This window comes from Rhinatrema bivittatum, chromosome 5 (assembly GCF_901001135.1).
Source record: "Rhinatrema bivittatum chromosome 5, aRhiBiv1.1, whole genome shotgun sequence".
NCBI lineage: Eukaryota > Metazoa > Chordata > Amphibia > Gymnophiona > Rhinatrematidae > Rhinatrema > Rhinatrema bivittatum.
In genome coordinates this window covers 23,157,172-23,180,391 of record NC_042619.1, presented here as the reverse complement: position 1 = coordinate 23,180,391, position 23,220 = coordinate 23,157,172, and the positions used below count along the sequence as shown (strand labels likewise).

General features: G+C 40.3%; 1 protein-coding gene across 2 annotated transcripts in view; it reads right to left on the bottom strand.

Moving 5' to 3' along the window:
- FCHSD2 (FCH and double SH3 domains 2) overlaps nucleotides 1-23,220 on the bottom strand; it is a 537,915-nt gene that overhangs the window by 447,522 nt on the left and 67,173 nt on the right. For both annotated transcript variants that reach the window (XM_029602137.1, XM_029602138.1), the window contains exon 3: nucleotides 18,958-19,003. In XM_029602137.1, coding sequence (XP_029457997.1) covers nucleotides 18,958-19,003 — 46 coding nt within the window. The remainder of the gene's footprint in view (nucleotides 1-18,957; nucleotides 19,004-23,220) is intronic.

Genomic DNA, 23,220 nt, shown 5'->3' with positions numbered 1-23,220 from the left:
CTAAGATGTGTGGATGTTTCTATTGTTATTTGGCCTAATTTGGAACAATAGCTGAAATATGACGACCCACCTTAAATTACACAACCTGGAAAGTAGCAGGTATTAAAGCACCCATTAAAGGCAGAAGGTTTTAAGTAATGTGAACAAGTTAAAAGTGCAAACTGAATTTTTGCAAATGACCTATTCTTACCGATATTAAACATGTCAAATTTAAATGTTGTTTAGTTTCGCAGCTCTTTTTTTCCTCTGGTACATCTAAGAAATCTGGAGCTGCAATTTTGATTCATAAGAATGTCCCTTTTCATCTAGAGAAAACAATTTCAGACTCAGAAGGGCAGTATAATATTCTGGCTAGGAAGTTAGTCAGCAAGCAAGCAGTGACGGCTTTCCTTTATGTGCTAGACAATACGCTCTTCTTTTGTAGATTTTATTACTGTACTTTCTCTATTTCAGAAGGTTCCATTTGCTAGTGGTGGGGATTTTAATTGTGTAGCTAATCCCAGTCTAGATGCCCCGGAGAGTTTAGCAAGGAAATGCATGGGGCTGACTAAATGACTAATGATTTTTAGAAGATAAAATACAATCTATAAAATAGCATTAAAATTAAGAAAGATTTCATTTATTAATGTATGTTTTATTTTGTTTATATTTGTATAGCTGTTTTATTGTAAACCTGTATGATTGAACACAGAATGCCGGTATAAAAATGTCTTAAATAAATACATAACTACATTTCTTTTACATGCAAGCAATTGGAAGTACATGATGTGTGGCGTCAAATCCCACAGAAAGATTTTAACCATCTTTCTGGGGCTCATGGGACCAAATCTCAAATGGATTACATTTTGTTTTCTGCAGTGTTATCTTCCCAAGTTAATAGGATTAAAATTGACCCTTTATTTCTGACCATGCCCCAGTCAGCTGTTACAAGATGACAAGAATGATCTTGGAGGGTCCTAGGCTTTGGAGAATGCCTTTGTGGTTACATACTGTTCCAGATTTTCAGGCTTTTTAAGAGAGAAGTGGGAGCAATATGTAGATCATAATTTGCAACATTTACAGCAGCCAATTTTGTTTTGGGAAACAGTAAAGATGTTTTTTGTTGCCAGAGGATGTGGTTAGTGTAGCTGGGTTCAAAAAAGGTTTGGATAAGTTCTTGGAGGAGAAGTCCATTAACGGCTATTAATCAAGTTTACTTAGGGAATAGCCACTGCTATTAATTGCATCAGTAGCATGGGATCTTCTTAGTGTTTGTTACGAATCTTCTAGGGAGTTGGCAATCTGTAGTGGACTCCTCCTGCATCAGTGATGGACATAACTTTGCCACATTGACAGTATTTAAAATCCAGGTGGCTTCAGAGCCATCGCAATGACAAATTCTCGGAAAAAATTTGAAAAAAAAAGTAGTGAGGAAAAAACCCCACGTGCGAAACGGCTCACGGGGAAAAAAAAAAAAAGAGAGATTGAGGAGAAGCAGGGAATCGTGTGAGAAGACAACTGCACAGCCGCACAGAATCAAAGCTCTGTGGCTCACTGGGGAAAACTCCGCCTACTCCCAGTCACGTGCATGTTCCCAGACAGCATGGCTAATTCATCCCATCTAAGGAAACACCATTTACGGTAAGCAAACTTGCTTTTATCCTTGTTATAAACAGATTAGCTAATGTAGCTGTTTTGACTTTTGGGGATCTTACGACTGGCTTCTATTCCATAAAAATGTTTGAGATCTGCATGTGTACCAAATAATTTTTGCATACAGATTTTTTTTCAATGTTTTTACAATTACCACACTATGTTTCTACCGCTGTGCATTCCACCATAGCTTACATTTCAACTAAATCTGATTCTTTTTTTTTTTTAAGAACTGATTGGGAAAGTTTTGTATCCCATATATATATACATTCCTAAATGCTATGCAAAATTTTTTGACCTTCTCAGTCTTGCTGATGTATGGAATAAGGATTGTAATATTCAATTTTCTGTCAAAGAAATGCTTTGTGTACTGGGACTTTGAATGTTGACCTTTGTGAACTGTACTACAGAGTTCTCCACAGAATAATTATTCGACCTAACAGGACTAAGCAAATGAAACTTAGCCCTGGTAAGGGTTTGTCTTAAATATGGCACTCAGAGTACACGTTTGCACTGTATCCCATGGATTCAATCTTTTTGGGCTAGTGTTATTCAATATTTGAACAGGATATCTGGTAAGGCAGTGTTTTTTCCCCAGAATTGTGCGCACTAAATTATAGGAGTTCTCATTTATTGGAAGGTTCATAGGCTGCTACTAGCTAAAGCTTTTATTTATTTACAAGATTCATAGATCACCCATCAGCCATTCCTATGTGATGACCAAATTTTAATTCATAATTATATAAGGTACATCATATTAAAAGAAATACCTAGCTAAACAAAACTAAATTAAACTAAATAATCCTACAAAAAAACAACCATACATGAACACACCCTGAGATACAAGCTATAAATTAGAAGGACCATAATAAACCTACTACATAATGCAAGCAACAGGCCTATGTGATTTTTAATTTTATTTCAGAGTTTCTGGTCTTCAAACTCAGCAGTCTTCCTTTTATTCAAATCTTACAGCAGTTTTATTCAAGCTTTTAACACTAAAATCAATAATATGAAAGCAAAGTTAGTCTCAAATCCCTCTTTTTCTATTCTTCTCAAAGTACAATGATTCCTGTAAACAGACTGGAAGCTTTCAATAAAGTTACCGTACTCTTCTTGGTTTCCTGTTGATTCTAAAGCAGATGTCCTCATCCTCCTTTGACTTTTAAATTTATCAAAGCCTAAGGCTTGGTCTTATCCCTTTTTTAACCAAACCAACATTGTAAATTCTAGCCTTGAACTTGGTACCCTACCTAAATCCTTCAAGGTAGCCATAGTTTGCCTTGGGCTAAAGAAGCAACACCATGATTCCAATTAGTCTGATAATTATCATTCAATGTCCAATCTTCTTTATCTGAAATTGAGAAAACCGTTCAGGTCCAATTCTCAAAGTTTCTTGGAGTAAGCATTGGTTTTATATCCAAGACAATCTGCTATAGAAGAGGATATAGCACAGAAACAGAACTCACAGCACTGATAAATGAAAATCAGTTTACAGTGGGACGAAGGCAGGTTAGTTCTTGTCTCGATATGAGTGCTGCATTTGATACAGTAGGTTATATGCCATTGGTATATGAGACCAGGCCCTATACTGGTTCAAATCGTTCCTAGAGGATAGATATCAAGTTTCCTGGAATGGTTCAACCTCTTTGCCAATTCCCCTTGGTTATGGTATTCCTCAGGGCTCTAAACTCTCACCTATTCTTTTTAATATTTACCTTCTGCTTCTGACAGCACTCATACAAAGCATGGGTTTTACTAGCTTTTTATGCTGATGGCATACAGATTTTTACTAGTTGTGATCCTGGATCTCCATTTTCTTTAACCAAGTTTGTCATAGCTTGACAGAAATTACTAATTGGCTTACCCCGTCTAAACAAAGTCAACCCCCACAAATCTGAACTCATCTGGTTCACCACAAAACAGGTTTCTGATACACTTCCTGTGCCTACAAAGATTAGAAACTTTATTCTGATCAGGAATGAAGTCATAAATTTAGGTGCTCGATTAGATTCTTTACTAAATTTCTCGGCACACATTTCCAACCTTATACAAAAAAATGTTTTCCTCTGGTTCATTCACTGGCTAAGAACAATATTTTATTTTATTATTTTTTTTTTTTTAAGACATGTCAGATTTAAAACTTCTCTCATTCTCTTAAGTTATCTAGACTATTCTAACTATTTCAATATTTCAGCCAAAAACCGATTCACATGCTTCAAATAGCTCAAAATATCACAGCCAAAGTCATTTTTGGTAAAAAGCAAAATTAAGCAAGTTTGCTTACCATAAACTGTGTTTACTGAAAATAGCAGGGTGAATTAGCCATGCTATCTGGGTCGTCCTCCGGGCGGAACTTCTCTCAAAGATCAGAGTTTTGTCTCTGTGCAGCTGCACAGTTCTTCCCATGCGATACTGACTCTTCCCAGTCTGTAACATAGCTTTCCCAGTACCTTGATCTCAGAAAGGCTGTCTGGGGAGGCAGGCCAGTTAGCATGGCTAATTCACCCTGTAATCTACAGAAAATTTTGCTTATGGTAAGCAAACTTGCTTTTCTCCCCATAAGCAGGCTGAATTAGCCATGCTGTCTGGGAGTCCCCAGCTTAGGTTGTATTTTGCACACTGATATATTCTGAGTAGGAGGGTACCCATCCCCAGCAGGTGTAATTTATCTGGTGTACTCAACCCATACGGTTGTGGACAGCCTCAATTCCTTGCTGAGTGGTTTAATAAGCTGCACCCAGCACTGCATCCAAAGATGCTTGCTGGTCAAGACAGTAGTGGAATGTGAAAATATGCAGAGATGACCACGTATCTGCTTTACAAATGTCCAGCACTGGTACCATGTGTAGATGTGCAATTGAAGGCACTACAGCTCTGACCTAATGTGCTTTGACTGTGTTGGAAAGTTCTCCCAAGCGCATCGAGAAACAAAAATGGATACATTGGGATATCCAGTTTGACAAAGTCCTTTTTTGTTACCGGTAAACTTGGTGCAACTGGGTTGATGGATACAAACAGTTGAGAGGTCATATTTGCTGCATGCGTTCTTCGCTTGTAGTAAGCCAAGTCCTTTTACAATCTAAGGTATGAAGGAGTCTTTCCCTGTCAATGGCATGTAGCTTTGGGAAAAAAGTTGGTAATGTAATGGTATGGTTCAAATGAAATGCCAAGACTATCTTAGGCAAGAAGGAGGGATGAGTTCTCAAGGTAACCTTGTCATGGTGAAACTGTAAATAGGGAGATAAGTGAACCAGGGCCTGCAGCTCACTAACATCTTGCAGAGGTTACTGCAACCAAAAACAACATTTTCCACCTCAGATATTTAATATGGCAACTATCCATGGGTTCAAAATGTGGGAACATGAGCTGCTTCAGCACCAAATTTGTGTTCCAATTTCAGGATCTCTTTCATGAATCTAGACACCAGAGGATGGTTCGAAACGGGTAGGCCACTGAATGGGTGATGATAGGCCACTACAGCATTCATGTGGACCCTGACTGATGCTGTAGCCAACCCTGCCTGGTAAAGTGCATACAAATAATCTAGTAGAATTTCCAGTGAACAGGAGAAAGGGTCGAGCCACCCTCTCACCCACTCCAGGTCCTATAATGCTGCCATCTGCCCTGATAGTTTTTTTCTTATGGAAGGCTTCCTAGCCGACACCAAGATGTTCTGGATATCTGCTGATAATTGGAAGTGGTTGAATACTGTCTTTTCAATCTCCAAGCCATGAGATGAAGTGAGGAGTGCATGGGGTATAGCAGTGAACTCCCCGCTCCTGAGTTAGCAGATGCACGCTGTTTCCTAACGAGAATGGATAGTCGAACTAGATAAGCGTATCAAGATTGTCTTGGCCATATGATTCATTACTCAGGTGTCACTCTTCTGGACAATGAGTGGGTGAACTGGGTCCATTGAGTTTTTAGACCCCATTGTAGGCAGTACATATGCAGATGAGTGTACAGCACTACATATATAGCTACCAGAAAGGCCCAGAAAGGTTAAAAATTGATGAGGGATGGGCGCAGTTCAACTGTATTGCTGTAGTGTGCAAGGCTTGAGCTCTTTCTTTCAGAAGGTAAGCCTTCCCCACATTGGTGTTTATGGTAGCCTCTATGAAATGAAGAGCTTGTGTATGATAAAGAGTGGATTCCTTGTTATTAATCATGAATCCCAGACCTTCCAAACAATCTATCGTGACTAGCAAATGTGTTTGGAATGTGGTCACTTCCAATGCCACCAGAAGCCAATTGTCCAAGTAGGGAAATAATTGGATTCCCTTCCTTCTCAAGTCAGCCACTGCGGGGGTGGACAAAAGTCCAAAGGGATGAACTTTGTAATGGTAGTGCTGCAACTCACTTTTACTTGGTCTACCTGCCAACACTCTGAAACCGTTACAGATGTTACAAAACGCCACAGCAAGGATTCTAACAAAGTCCAACAAAAGGGACCATATAACACCCATTTTAAAGAATCTTCACTGGCTCCCCATCAAATTTAGAATCCTCTTCAAAGTTTTATCAATCATCCATAAAGCCATCTACAACATCACCCCACTGGACCTCAGGATCCCATTGCAGCCTCACACTACCTCCCGACCTTTAAGATTAGCACAGAGAGGCACTCTACAGGACCCCCCTATCAAACCGACATTAAGGAAGAGAGCTCTTTCCACCGCCTGCCCTAAACAATGGAACTCACTCCCATCAGACCTCAGGCTCGAACAAGACCTGGTTGTTCAACCAAGCCTTCTCTTAACTCAACTCTCCCAAGCACAGATCCCACAGGTAGACCTCGCCCATGGCAAATCTCCAAGTTTTTCCTTTCGCCCAAATAAACCTGCTGCAGTAGCTCCTTTTCCTAGTGAGTTTCATTTCAGTTGGCTTTAGGCCCCGCCAGTCCAGTCCCCTCTATAATACACATTGTTTACTAAGTTCTTTGTATCCAAGTTTTATTTACCTTGTTCATTGTAAGACAATATTCTGTCATAGTTATTGTTGGAATGTAAACCGAAGTGATTAGTAACTTTGTTACCTGAACCTCGGTATATAAAAGTGATAAATAAATAAATATTCACTTGGAAGCACAAGTATCACCATGAAGAACAGTGCATAGGTATGTGGAGTTGAGATCCAATTGTTGGGTCGCAGGAAGGGAAGAATTGACTTGAGAGATGTCATCTTGAATCTTTCCCTCTGAATAAACTTGATGGCCCTCAAATCTAGAATTGGGTGAAGGCCTCCTGTGTTCTTGGGAAAAAGGAAGTATTGGAGTAGAACCCCTTGTTGCATTTACTTGGAGGCACCACCTAAATCACTTGTTGAAGCAGAGAGTCCACTTCCTTTTGCAACAGCTGTGCCTGCATATAGACTCACGCTGAGGAAGAGGGATTAGTTTTGAAGTTCAGCCAGCATCCTTTGTGAATGATGTTTAATACCCAACGGTCTGATGTGATCACCTCCCAAGAATTTTAGAATCTGGATAGCCTGCCCCCCCCACAGGTATCTGTAGCTGCGGCCGTGCCCTCCTCAAAATCCCCGTTGTGATTTTGGGTTGCTGCCCTGCTGTTGCCTCTGTTGGCGTTGGCCCCTTGCCCTATTTCAAGGTTGCACCCGTTGTGGTTGCTGCCTGGGCTGCTGGTACTCTGATGGATGGTAGGGGTGTGTATGGTCAGAAAGGGTGTCTTTGATAATAGGACTTTTTGAAAGTTGGGTAATATCTCCTGGATGAAGACTATTGTTCTGCTGGGGAAGCTAGGGACAAAACCACTACATTCTGCTCCTTCAGTTGGTATAGGGTTTCCCTCAGCTTGTCCCCTTTACAGGGGACATCTGCCAATCTCTCATGTACATCCTCACGTATGGCACTGGCACATAGCCAAATCATTCTCCGGGCCGCTATGGACCCCGCCGATGTATGAGCTGATGTCTCAAACTCTTTGTATATTGTTCGAAGGTGGTGTTGCAAGCCCTCTTCCAGATCCATAAAGGATTGAGGTAGCGTGTTGTCTGATGGTCCTAGAGTAACGTGCTGCTTCAGGGATTGTAAACACAGATATTGAGTCATATTTATTTAAAAGTTTTTATATACCGCACAATAAGGCATTCATATGTCCGTCTAGTCGGTTTACAAGTATACAAACAATTTAGAAACAGAAGTAATACTATAAAATAAAATGCATACATAAAAATTTAGCCGCTGGGAATATGTTCATAATAGGATATCTGCAATTATTATGTTCTATAAGCGTTATTAAACAGGTATGTTTTTAACATTTTTTTTTTTTTTTTTTAACTCTTTATGATTTGATATCAACCGGATTTGTTCAGGAAGAGTGTTCCACAATGTCGGACCTGCTACAGAGAAGGTCCTTTTCTGTATTAATGCTAAACTGACAATTCTGACTAATGGAATTTCTAACAACATTTGTCCATAGATCGGAGTTGTCTTGACAGTTTATATATTCTCAGCATTGGTGTTGCTGGATTTTAGCACTCAACATCACTGCCTAGAAAGTTCTCCTTCCAAAGTCATCCAGGTATTTGTCTTTACCCGGTGGGGTATTTGAGTGTAGCCAAGACTTTAGATTTTTTCATGGCTGATTCTACGACTACCGAAGCGCGAGGTAGTTGAACTGTTCCATAGTACGGGAATTTCCTCACACTGAACTTCAAATCAGTTTTCCTGGACATTGCTGATTCCAAAAAGGGAGATTCCCATGCCTTGTCCATTATCACATCAAGTACTGCGTGGGAAGGTAAGGCCATTGATTCAGCTGGGACTTCAAAGATTTTCAGGATCCCCAAGACCTCCGATCTGGGCTCTGGTACCTTCCAATTTTTAAAAACATCCACACTTTTGCTATAAACTTGGAGTAGGACAGGTTTTCCGGAGGTGAAGATGGTTCGAATGGTTCCTCTGGTGGGTCTGACGGATTTTCCATAAGAGGAGCCTGGTGACATTGATGGGAAGTTGACTGGGCTGGGAAGTTGACTGGGGGGAAAATTGCAGTTGGGGGTCCGCCGCTTTGTCCTGTAGGCTGTGATCCTCGTGTGCGGGGAATAGTGAGCCCTTAAAGAATCATCAGTTGGGGGGGGCAGGTGACTGTCACTTTCTAGGGACATGAAGAAATTACTTAGAATTGTGGAGATTTGCGACATTGCCTGTGAAGCTAGTCCCCCTTCATAGGGACCCGACATTCCTTTTCCTGGACCGTGGGTGAGACCCCTTCTTGCCTCTTGTTCTCCTTGGGCTTGACGCCCCTGGATGGTGGAGGCACCGCAGCTAGGAGGATCAAGGAATCTGGCCCTCTATCTCACACTGTTGGAGTGTGGTCCATGTGTGATAGCCTGTGTCTTTGTTAGTGGCTCGTGTAACTGAGGTGAGTGCGCCTTCCTCTTGGAAATAGGTGGCATGTCCAAATAAACACTTTGGGATGGTCCTGAAGAATCTGATGATCGGTAGTCAGAGTGGTTCCACATCAGAAAATCCCAGCTCCAAGAGCTCCTCTGGCGAGAACACAACCTGAGGATCTTTCATTTTGGGGGAAGCCTGCTTTTGGGGAGGCCTGTGCTTATGCACCATCCTTTTCTAATGAAGGCGCAAAGCTCTGCTGATATACATTGTGTGCGTCGATAGACGCTTCATGGTGGGTTCTTGCACCATCTTCGTTTTAGAAAATACCTGAGTCAGTGGGAGCAGCACTTGTGAGTCATGCTCCACTCCGTGGCACATCTCTGCATTGTGTGAGGTCTTCCTCAACGCATGCACCTGTCCCCCTCCTTGCATTATGCATCATGCTTGCCTTGCTTAGGCACGTGCGGTCTGCAAGCTATGACTCTGAAGGACGTTGGCGCCACTGTCCCCAGCCTGGATTTTTGCAGCACATCCCCTGAAGCCTAAAGTTTTTTGGGGGCATGGGGGAGCTCGAGCACTGTGGTGGCTTGTACTACCTGGTGCTGCCTCTTTTTGCCTCCAGACAGGCCCAGAGAGGAGGCCTTCCTGGCCTGCTCAGCTCTTTTCGTTTTTGGCCCCAGGGATGAGTGTGAAAACTATCGTTCCAACACTGGGGCATACGAACCTGCCTATTTGCACAGTTTGACTATCTTCAAGACCCATTTCTGGACCCTAGGCGGCAACCTCTGCAGGTCGACTGGTCATGTTCCGGGCCCAGACAGATAGCGGTAGTTATCTCAATCTGTGATGGACATAACCTTCCCAGCATTGACAATATTTGAAACCGGGAGGTTTTGGAGCCATGGTAGCACTTAAGTGGGGGAGGTTTGTTTTTTTAAATTCAGCAAGGAGAATGAAGAGAAACAGCTCCGTGTGCAGCTAGCAGCACGGAAGAAAAAAATGACTGAGTTGGTATTGCGTGGGAAGAACCGCGCAGGCACAGAGACAAAGCTCTGTGATCTGAGAGAAGCTCCGCCCAGGGCCACCTGGAGGACATCCCAGACAGCATGGCTAATTCAACCTGCTTATCAATGGGAAAAATCATGTTATCCCTCTCTTAAAAGAGTTGTATTGGCTTTCTGTATCTTTACACATTCAGTTTAAAATTGGCTGTCTAGCTTTTAAGGCTTTACAATGGGGAAACTCCACTTTATCTTGTTTGTCTTGTCTTTACAAATCTCCAGTTTAGCCTCTCTGTTCTTCTCAACAAGAACTTCTGCTCTTACAGTCTCCCAGAGAAATAAGGTTTGGAGAATACAAGAGAAACTACTTTCACTTATCTTATGCCTAATTTTTGGAATTCCTTACCATTATCACTGTGCCTTGAGGACTTTTTGAAATTTAGAAGAGCACTGAAAAAAAAAAAACTTCATTTTTTACAAGCCTTTCATTCTGACTTTTGATTTTCCATTCTTAAGGTGAGTCATATTTTTAGGTAGCTTTTTATCCTTTTTATGAGCAGAACCAGTTCTCCTTTGGCAGCTTTTACTTGTATTTTTAATTGTTTTATATAATATTTATTTTAATGTTTTCCTGATTTTGCTTTTACTTATGTTTTACAATTGTATCAGTACTGTGTCAGTTTTTTTGATTTAGCTAGTATCAACATGTTAGTTTTAATCATTTAAATTGTACATCGCTTTGGTTTACAAGAGTAATGGATTGCAATCAAGAAATAAATTAAACTAAATTAAAACAATCTAAAATGGCTGCTAGGTAAAAAAAAAAAAAAAAATTCCTGCTAATCTAAAACCACTGTTCTTCAAACAAAAGCCTGTTTGAATAAAAATGTCTTTGCCTTTTTTCCTAAATGATTTTCAACACATTTCAGACTGGATGTCATCAGGCAACCTGTTCCACAATACAGGGCCAGCCACAGCAAAAGTGCATTCATGAGTTTCAGATAAATGTGACCTGATAGATGGAATTTCCAGTAAGTTATTTCCTGGGATCTTAAAGACCAGCAGGAGGTATAGACTTTTCAGCAGTGCTTTAAAAGAAACAGGAATTATAGAATGTACCATCTTGAAAATTAACAAAAAATTTAAATCTCACCTACCAGAAGACTGGCAGTCAATCCACAGACTTCAAGATTGGAGTAATATGCTCCATTCTCGAAATTCCAGCAATTATGTGGGCTGCAGTGTTTTTGGCAATTTGAAGAGCCCTCACAGTGGAATTTGGAAGGCCTAATAAATAATTTTGATTACTGAAACTATTCTATTACCAAAACTTGAACTGCAGATTGAAAATCTGATGGTAACAGGTAGGGGGTTAGGCAGCAACTGGTTCAAATCATTTTTGGAAAACAGATCATACAAGGTCAAGATAAATAACAAAGAGTCTCACGCCATCGAATCCAAAAGGGGAGTACCGCAAGGATCATCCCTCTCCCCGACTCTCTTCAATATATATCTTCTCCCGCTCTGTCAATTACTCACCAACCTCAAGCTAACTCACTTTCTATATGCGGATGACATACAAATCCTCATCCCTATAGAAGACTCACTACACAAAGCTATGTCACACTGGAATAATTGTCTGTCAACTATCAACAATCTTCTCTCCAGCCTCAACCTAGTCCTAAACACAAACAAAACTGAAATTCTCATTATAGCACCGGAAAACTATGTCCCACCCACACCTCTTAATGCTAGCCAAAGCCAAGATACCTTTTCGCAACAAATAAAAGACCTGGGAGTCATCCTAGACAGTGGATTCAGCCTCAACAAATTCGTTAATAACACTACAAAAGAATGTTTCTTTAAACTACAAACCTTAAAGAAACTAAAACCACTCCTCTTATACAGAGACTTCCGCATGGTACTACAGGCCATCATACTCCCAAAACTGGACTACTGCAACTCCCTCCTTCTAGGCCTACCAGCATGCACCACAAAACCACTTCAGATGGTCCTTAATGCCTCAGCAAGAATCCTCTCAAATGCCAAAAAAAGAGATCATATTACCCCAATCCTTCTTCATCTCCACTGGCTCCCGATTAAATTCAGGATCCAATTCAAATCCTTAATGATGATACATAAAGCTTTGCACAACATCGCACCGCTCAAGTTAACATTCCAAATTCAACTACACACATCTACAAAACCCACCAGAAGCGCTTATCAAAACAGACTAACCACCCAACCGGCTAAATCCTCGCTGAGGAAACGCGCTCTATCCACAGCGGGCCCTTCACTCTGGAACTCGCTTCCTCCTGACCTTCGCCTTGAACCATGCCACGCTACATTCAAAAAGAAACTTAAGACTTGGTTATTCAAAAAAGCATTCCCATAGAACCAAGAGCAGGAAGAAAATCAGTCACATATTTTCCGATCACCCCAGCATATTTCACATAACCTTGTTATTTAACCTTGTTATTTAACCATGTTATTTTCTCATTAACCCTCATGTTATTTTACCAACCGCTATTGTATTTTATTTATTGTCATTTTTTATTGCCATTTTTCATTGATATTTATTGTTGTTTATTTATTAATTATTTATTAATTGTTATTGCATTTATTTTCATTTATTAATTGTTATTTATTAATTGTTAGCATTGTTATATATATATATTTTATTCTGTTTCTTGGATTAACTATGTTCATTGTAAACCGCTAACTTGAAGCGATAGTTACTGTTCATTGTAAACCGGGGTGATATGTATATTATACAGGAACCTCCGGTATATAAATCCTTAAATAAATAAAATAAAAATAATTTATAAAATGGATTATTTATGACTCTCTCAAACTCCATGTCAAAAGAGTGTAGTATTGAAAATTACACCCAGATTACATACTTGGGAAGAAATTGAAACAACCATCAAGATCAAAAAAGCAGGTAATTCTTGTTGAGGATGTCAAGCTAAAAAAAATATATAGTTTTTGAAAGGTTCAGACACATATGGTTATATGTAGCCATTATTGAATACTATGAACAACTTTTTAAATTTTTTCTAAAGAGGGATCAATAGAATCAATCACAGAAAATGAAAACCGAGTATCGTCGGCATAAATCTTAAAATCTAAGCCTAAATCAGCTAACACAACAGATTGGCCCCATGTAAACACTAAAAGTGTGGCTGATAGGGCTGAACCAACTTCTACAGATAAAAGTGAACATGAGAAAAAAAAATTTCAACCTGCACTCTTTATTAAGAAAGAATCAAACCAATCAAGCACTTTCCAACAAATACCAAAACCAACTAACCTGGCCAATAAAATCTCGTGATTTAGTGTATCAAACATACAGGCCTATCCTGTAAAGTGCGGCCGCGTTTACCCTGCTCCTAAGCCGCTTTTTACTCACGTTCCGGCCGCGTTAGCCCTTCCTGCGATCCCGAATCCCCTTTAACCTACTCCTACCGCGTCCTAAATTCCCCGGGCAACCCCTTCCGCCCGCGGCATGTATATTGCATGCAAACGAGCGAATTAGCTCGCTAGTGCATGCAAAGGAGCGAATTAGCTATTCCCTAGCATCCCGTAACCCGCGCCCCGACTATCGCTAGTTTTCCCTGCCGTTTTGTCGCGCGTTTAACCTGCAAACTTACCGCCTACCCTGACCCCTGCGGTAGAGGCAGGGGTAAGGGTAGATGGCAAGCTTTCCCCCAGCCCCCGCTCACCTGCCCCGGCCGCGATCATGGGTGCCGGTCTCCGTGGCAGCCCCAGTCCTCTCCCCTGCTCCCGAAGTAAAAAAAAAAGCGAAAAAAAACGTTGCAGCCCCCCTCCGATGTCCGGACTGGGGCTGCCACGGAGACTGCAACGGCAAAGCGACTTTTCGTTTTTTTTTTTGCTTCGCCGCTGTCAGTGTACCCCCTCCTCTCGGAGCAGGGCGCGAAAAGCAGCCTTGCTCCAGGAGGAGGGGGAGACACTGACAGCGGCGAAGCAACGGCGAAGACAGCGGCGAAGCAAAAAAAAACCAAAAGCAATTTTGTTTTGTTTTTCTTCAAAAGCGACAATTCTTTTTTTTTCCAAAAGCGACTTACTTTTGGGATCTGTCAAGATCCCAAAAGTAAGTCGCTTTTGGACGCCTGCCAACTTACTTTTCTGAAGCCATCATCAGGAACACATGCGATCGTAGCTCCTCCCGACGAAGATGGCCGCCTGCACGGGGAAAGCGTGCAATTGGCCGCTGAAGACGTGACGTCACGTCTTGAGCGGCCAATTGTTCGCTTCCCCCGTGCAGGCGGCCATCTTTGTCTTCGTCGGGAGGAGCTACGATCGCATGTGTTCCTGATGATGGCTTCAGAAAAGTAAGTTGGCAGGCGTCCAAAAGCGACTTACTTTTGGGATCTTGACAGATCCCAAAAGTAAGTCGCTTTTGGAAAAAAAAAACAAACCAAAATTGCTTTTGGGTTGTTTTTTTTTGCTTCGCCGCTGTCTTCGCCGTTGCTTCGCCGCTGTCAGTGTCTCCCCCTCCTCTCGGAGCAAGGCTACTTTTCGCGCCCTGCTCCGAGCGGAGGGGGTACACTGACAGCGGTGAAGCAAAAAAACCAAAAGCAAGTAGTAAGTCGCTTCGCCGCTTCACTCTTCCCTCCTCCCAGAGCAGGGCGCGAAAAGCAGCCTTGCTCCGGGAGGAGGGAAGAGTGAAGCGGCGAAGCAACTTACTACTTGCTTTTGGTTTTTTCGCTTCCTGGTATCTGTCATTTCAAATGACATTTGAAATGACAGATACCAGCGTGGCGTGAAGCCTTAGGCCCGCGCACCCAGGATACTGTATAGGCGCTCTATCCAGTAAAATGGGTTGTGCGGGACTAAGGCATTACGGACGCGGTTTACATTTACATATAATTAGTGTTCAGGATCGAGCGGTAGGTGAGCTGCACTGTGCGGGCGGTAACCGCAGGTGCCGTAGGCACTAACGCAGCTCTTTCTACCCCTCGGTACTGGATAGACCTGATTGTGACTATACCTAGAAAAATGAGAACATTCTACCCTGCATCCCCTGCGAAATTTGTCAGCTGTGGCCAGCTCTGAAACCATACTGAGAGATTATCCAATAAATCATGTCTAGTAAGAATCATTCAATTACTTCAGAACATTTTCTAAAACCTTTGAAAGAAAAGGAAGTGAAGAGACAGGACATTAATTCGCAGGGCTGTCAGAATCTAAAGACTTTTTTCCAAAATTGTTCTGATGGATGCAGCCTTTAACATATGAGGAATATACCCCTCCAATAAAGAGGAACTGACAATGGTTAACAGCATATCAATTACATCATTGCAAAAGGTTTTTAACATGACTAACAAATTTAATGGCCATGATGAATTATTAAAACAAGAAATAATTTGTAATAATTCAAGTTTAGAGACAGTTTAAAATTCATCCCATTCAGTTTGAAGGACCATAATCAGTGGGTGAAATCACAATAGGAGTGGGAGCAAACTCAGCAAAAATAGTCTGCACTTTCTCCTCAATGAATGAAATAAAAGTTTCAGATTTAGCAGACAAAAATACATTATGCGACTATCCGTCCATGAATATGGAAAATTCACTTGGACCGCCATTTACATTAATCTTTGTGGTTAAAAAAAAAAAAGTCCTCCTTCGCAGCTACAACTGTTTCCTAATAATCAGTATTCAGAGAGGAATAAACTGAAGCATCAAAATCGTAATGCATCTTTCACCAGCGACGTTCGGCTGCACACAGTTTTCTCTCTAGTAGATTGATTAAACCAAGGATTAATTCTAATCGAAGCAATATCATCAAGTGTCTAAATCAAAGTTCAATGCTAAATAGCTATCATGTAATCTAAAATATTAAGAGTTGGCTATACCTTGAGTCAATTTGGGAATCCATTCAGAATGTTAAGAAACGTATTTTATTTCATTGGTTGAAAAAGACGCCTCTATCTTTCTCTAATTGGAAGGATCAAATGGAGATATGGTTTACATGGAATACTATACCTCTTTTTCTAGATCTGCCAAGGACTATGCCATTTTTTTTTTAAATCAGGTATGAACTCCTTTCATTGACCAGCTGCTAGACAATCTTCAGATGTTACTATAACCTCGAACTACTGCTTCTGCTTACATGTGGGTATAACTGGGAACACTATGTAATTAGTGGTTATCAAGTATATGGTACTCTCTAGTTTCTTTTATTTTATTCTCTCTTTTCTTTCTTTATGTTTATATTGTTCTTTTGGTTGGTTGTGAGACATAAGAAAATCTGGAGATGTGTGTACGATTAAACCTTGTACACTTGTGAATTTTGCCACTACAAACATTTTAAACCATAAACTGTGGAATTTGTTGACAGAGGATGTGGTGAAAGGGTTAGCGTAGCTGGGGTTAAAAAAAGGTCTAAACATGTTCTTGGAGAAAGTCCATAAACGACTATTAGCCATGTCTAGTTGGGAAAGTCTTTGCTTATCCCTAAGAGCAAGAAGGATTGGCCCTATTCTTCAGGATTCTACACTTGATCTTAGCCAAAAGGCCAAGAAGTGATATTTTTTGGGATTCTATTGGATACTTGTCACCTGGATTGGCCACTATCAGAGACAGGATGCTAGGTTTAATGGACCTTTAGTCTAACTCAGTATTACATTTCTTACGTGCTAGACAGAACCCTGGGCAGGGGACAGTCATTAAAATGGCAGTTAGATGATGCATTAAAACAGTGTTGTGTCTGGCCTGGTGACAAGCATTGTGCATTGCCATGCAGAAGGTCCCAGTTATATCACAAGTCAGGTCTTCAATTTCCTAGGTTGGCTGGGGATGTTTCAGAAGCAGCAAGCACAGCCACCGGGGGGAAGGCAGTCAGGGTTATTGCTTAAAAGTGACATCTAGAGGCCACATTAAGGACCAATGATAATAGGGCTCCAGACGGAACTCTGGTATATAGCTCCTGGTCAAGGACCATAACTGGAATGACCAGATTAGGTATGTTAAAATTCAAGAAACCTATCATGGATAGCTCTAAAAGTTAGTATCATTGTTGCAAGCTGAATCTACTAAGGAGTTTTGTCAAGACATGGCATTTCACATCAGTGACTGGATATCAAAGTGACTGGACTGCTAAAGTGACAACTAGAATCTGCAATCTGAACAGCTTACTATACAAGATTTCTATGGGATATGGTTGATGAGGGTAGAAATTCAAAAACAGCTAGCAGATTAGCAGAATGCATGGAAAAATTATCTTTTTGAAAATGAAGTGATTTTTGTTGCCTTCTCTTATTGCTAGTATTAATTGCTATTATGTGTCATGGAATAAAATGAAAGCTAAGTCATCTCATGTCAACACGGCAGATGATGTAACTGAAATTCATGGCAATGGCATGCATGTAGTGTCAAGCAATTCTCATTGGCGTACCATACAAACAAGCTTGACAATGACCTGAACCACATCAAGAGAAAACTCGAAGCAACAAAAGTCACTGTCTAGTACCCAGACTGGTTCATTTCTGTACTTACTGGATGAACCACAACTGAAGATGTCTATAACATGTAAATGTGAGCTGTACAAATTGTTTCAAGTTGCTTTGTCAGTGTCATGAACTCAAGTGTTGAATAGACATACTGGCAGGCCAAAATAGGATTCTCTAAATTCCAGAGAATAAAATTCATATTGTCAACATAAAGATACAATATAAACTTGGCTGTAGTATGACTACAGAAATTTCAGGAAGCTCTGACATGGAGCACAAATAATACAAGTCAAGCATGTGGAAAATATACCATATGTCTACTTAAATTAAGATCTGAATAATGTTATTTTTAGTTTCCCTCATTTTAGTAAATCAGTTGAACTATATAAATACTAAGTCAATTAAACAAATTGATAGTTGTCTATTTACAAATTCCTTTGCTTAATCTTTACAATTAATTTGATTGCTTATTCTATTTACATCTTCAACTGTACAATTTAAACAGAATAAAAACAGAATTTCAGATTTATTAAGTTATTAGAATTTATTTAATTTCATATATTCTTCTTGTACTTTTGACTAACTCATTGCAATAGATTTAGATTCTGCCCAACTTTGCAAACAAACTTGTTACTGAACCTTTCTTGACACAAACTGCAACCAAACCAGAAACTTCAATCACAGCTGAACCCAAACTGGAACGGAATCTATAAATGTAATGTTTTGACTTAATTTGTGTTTTGTTTAATTCTTACTTAAGACAGAAATACTGCAATTCATATGAGTCACCAAGATCTATACTCGATACAAAGCCATCACAAAAACAATTTGTTGCTATTGTCCCTTTTTATCCAGTTGTAAAAGGAAAAGGGAAAAAAGAGCAAACTTTACTAAACATTCAGTCTGGAAACAATTATAAAAACAAATACTCTCATTTGCCAATCTTAGGTTTTTATAACTTTTTTTGCCTCAGACTATTAAAAACAAAATTTATATTAAAAAAACGTTTAAACACTTGATTTTGCTGTCCTTGGTTAATTTTGCCCAGGCTAGATGTGAATGCAAGTACTCATCCTTGCTGGAATAAACGCCATGGTTTTCAAGTCTGTCAACCCTTTCAGAGAAGTGTCTCATCCCAACATATTAGCTCTCTCTCCCAGTATAAGTGCTAGCATTTCCAAGAATAATCTGAATATTCAATCCACATGCTTGGAAATCACATTCATATCTTCAGATCCCACAAATTAGACCCTGTTCATCCTGCTAGCTACATCCACCTTTCCATTTCCCCAAGCCATATGGAAATTAAGCTAGAGTCATGCGTAACATGTGAGTGTGAACTCCAGAACTGTGCACAGATACTCATGCACTCTATGCCTAAGCATAAAAAATGAAATTGTTTCAAGGTCACAAAAGTATCATAGGTTAATCTCACTCCTTTAGCTCCATTATAAATGACTATTTCATGAAAATTTATCGTATAGCTTACCTGTGCATAGTCTCTTTCAATCACTGCCTTCTTCTGGCTAAACGTCCTACAAAATAAAGTGATAAAAATGTAACTACAAGAACCTATAATTACAATACAAACAACAAGCACTGGATCAGATAAGTTTTTGAAAACTGGTTTTGTATACTGTAATAAGTCAATTATTAAAATATAAACCAATGTTTATGTCAGTCATCCAGAGCAAAAACAAAGTAGCAAGCAAATAAAAGATAATTTAAAAATGTACCCTACTGAGCAGAGTAGAGCTCCTTGATAAAACGTATGTACAAACTGAGAGCTGCCTGATAAGAAATCATTTGTATACTATTGAACATGGCCTTGAAAATGTATTACACAGGTAAGAATATCTTGAGACATAACACGCTAGCCCCACTCTCTTTAGGGACCAACACAATGACAATTTTCCGTAAAACTGGAAGCTTAAACAAAAGGACTGATGTAATAAGGCACACTAACGGTAGCACAGATTTTCATTCGTTTAAGTGTGCATTTTTCCGTGGCAAGTTAACTCTGGTATTTAATGGGGTTTTTACGTCTGACAAAACGTGCGCTAAAAGAAGATTAAAGAACAGTGCTAAAATTAGCACAGGTACATGCAAATACCATGTAACATGCAAAAGAAAGCATTAACTATTCCCCAGCAATACAGGGGAAGTGCAGTAAAGGGAAGGCAGCTTAAACATTTTCTTAATTCTGGAAATTTAACTCCAGAGTAAAACTCATTTTTGGAGGTTTTGTTCTATTGCTATGCTCATATGGTAGTATCTGGCTGCTTCTACCACACTGGGCAAGCCAACAGAATAACTCTGGTCTCTAGAAATGTGAGTTTACTCCACCTCCAACCCAGGAATTTAATTTACAGCGTAAGCTCTTGGGCTGGGCACCTACAGCTGAACAGTATCCTGACTTTGACATACTATTTAGCTGTAGAGAACCCAGAGAATTTACATATAAGAACATAAGAAGTGCCATGCTGAGACTCCGACAGAGGCCAGTCGGAATCACAAGTACCCAGCAGAATCCCAATAGTTGATATATTTCATGTATCTCATGCCCAGGGATAAGCACTGGCTTTCCCAAAACTACCTGGCTAATAACTCTTTGGGAACTTGTCCAATATTCTGTCAAACCCTACTAAGTCTGTTGCCTTAAGCATATCCTCCAGCAACAGTTTCTATAGCCTGACTGCATGCCTAGTGAAAAAATACTCCCTTTGATTTCTTTTAAATCTTCCAGTTAGTAATTTCATGAAGTGTCTCTTAGTCTTTGAAAGTGTAAACCACCATTCCCTATTTACCCATTTCACCCCATGCATGATTTTATATACCTCAATCTCCTGAGTCACCTCTTCTCCAACCTAAAGAGCCCAAATCTTTATCTTTTTTCCATAAGGGAGCTTTTCCAACTTCTTTATCATTTCTGTCACCTTTCTCTGTACCTCTTCTATGTCCAGTTTTTTTTTGTTTTTGTTTTGGGGTTTTTTTAAAGTTTGGGCTGACACAAACTGCACACAGTACTTAAGGTGTGGTCACATCGTGGATATATATATATAAAGGCATTTTGATATTCATAGTTTTGATCTCTATTCCTTGCCAAATAATTGCTAACATTCTAGTTGCCTTGTTGACTGTCGCTGCACACCGAGCCGAAGATTTCAAGATGTCGCTCAAGTACAACCCAGGGGTTTTTCAACCTGAGCTCCCCAAGCTTATTACAAGGATCCCACAGTGCTGCCAACCCCCTGCAAATTGTGGCTAGTAGTGAAGATCTAGCAGTCACAAAAAAAGAAAGATCTGGCAGACATCTTTGATGACCGTGTGATAAAGTAGTTGGGAACAAAGAAAGGAATGACTACTGGAAGGAGGAAAGTAAGATTACTTCTATATAGGTCTCTAGAGGTGCCCCACGTCCAGCAGTGTGCACAATCCTGAAGACTACATCTACAAAAGGAAGTCAAAGGAGGGACACTAAAAATGGTAGATGGCCTGCACTGTAAGCCATACATGGGGAGACTTAAGGAGCCGAAGATGCACTCTAGAGGAAAGGAAAGGAAGGGAAACGAGATAAACATTCAAACATCTAGCACAAAAAGCTCAAGAACAAGGGATCGTTTGTTGGAGCTACACAATTTCCTGGGCACTCTAGATAACTATAGGCTCTGTTAGATACAGGTACTATAGTCCTTCATAAAAAAGGTGGAGAAGAGAAAGACTGTGGATCTTATCAACCAGTATCACTAATTAATGCCAAGTGAAACATTTTTGCTAAATTTCTGCAGCTAAAATTGGAGTTGGGTATGCAGACTAGTCCTTCCAAATGAGACCGTTTATAAAAAGAATGGCATCCTCCACAAATGCTAAATGTTTGTTGCATATCATGAAATGAGAAAAGTATAAAAAGGTTCCAGGCCTTGTATCAAAACTCAGAAAAGGCTTTTGACTAGTCATATACAAAGGCTGTATTGTTTAAATATCACTTTCCAATTGGTTTTAAGGATTAGATCCAGGCATTATATTCTGGGCCCAGGGTCAGAGTATTGTTTAATGGTTTTCCTTCTCAATCTTTTCCTATTCAGCAAGGGCTGAGACAGGGATGCCCCATGTCACCATATCTATTTGATCTGACTGAGCCACTAGCAAAAAGAATCAGGGACTCGATGTATAAAAAGTTTTCTGCTTGGTGAAGTGGTGCATAAAATATCTATGTATGTAGATGTGCTCCTGTTTAACTTGTTCTAAGAAGTCAGCACCTAAGCTTTTAGAAATCTTAAATGAGTAGCCAAGTCTCAGGCTCTAAGACCAATTTTAGCAAATCTAAGTCATGCCTATTAGACCTGCATTTTGACTCTCAATTTAAAATAACTCGACAGTTTTAAATATTTCGGTATTGTGATAATTTAAAAAATCAAAGATTTATTTAATAAAAGCTATATTCCAAGCATCCTTGTGGATGTCCTTCCAGAGGAGGTGGTGAGGATGCAAACAGTAAACAAATTCAAGAGGGCATGGGAAACACTGTGAATCCCTAAAGGCAGCATTTGGAAATGAAGAAAAGGGTGCATGGGGGAAACCTGCATGGAGTGGCAGTTGCTACCCTTAATCAGAAGACAAGGGGGATTACTACCATTAACTGATGCTTCTGGTGCAACTATAACTATAAGGGAGCATCACTTGAATCATTTGAACCCACATCTGCCATGGAAATTGAAAACATTCTAAAAAGAATGAAACCCTCTACCCATCCTTCCGACCAAATCCCGGACTAAACTACTCTTATTAGTACCGGATACTCTCTCCAAATATCTGGCCGAGATCATTAACTGCTCTCTGTCACAAGGAATCTTCCCAGATGCGCTAAAACTCCCCACCCTCAAACTTCTTAAGAAACCGAACTTAGACACAAAAGACCCCAACAACTTCCGCCCTATCTCCAACCTGCCCTTTGTCGCTAAGGTAATGGAAAAAGTAGTCAATGCTCAACTCTCAAACTATCTCGAAGACCATAATATACTCCACAACACTCAATATGGATTCCAAAAATCGCTAAGCACTGAAACCCTACTCATCTCTCTCACAGACCACATCATTATGGGTCTAGAGAAAGGGCACTCCTTCCTGCTAGTGCTCTTCGACATCTCGGTGGCCTTCGATACGGTGAACCACTCCATCCTCCTCAACCGACTATCCGACATAGTGATAACAGGAACGGCCCTCAGATGGTTCGACTCCTTTCTCACCAATAGAGGCTATAAAGTCAAAGTCTATAACAAAGTCTCCACGCCAAGACGGAACTTCTCCTCATATCACCTGAACACAGCAACACACCTCAACCAACACAACCCAACACTCTAATCACACAAGCAAGAGACCTTGGAGTAATAATCGACAACCATCTGAACCTTAAGAAATTCATCCACCAAACCACCAAGGACTGCTTCTACAAATTACAGGTACTCAAACGACAAACCGCTCCTGTATTTTCAAGATTTCCGATCGGTTCTCCAAGCCATTCTGTTCTCTAAGATTGACTACTGCAACTCCATTCTGCTTGGTCTCCCCGCCTCATCCACCAAACCCCTTCAAATGATCCAAAACGCGGCTGCTAGGATCCTTACAAACACTAACAGAAGAGAGCATATCACACCCATTCTCAGAGATTTGCACTGGCTGCCTATAGGCTTTAGAATCATGCACAAATCCCTTATTATCATTCATAAAACTATTCACCACCAGGTCCCCATCG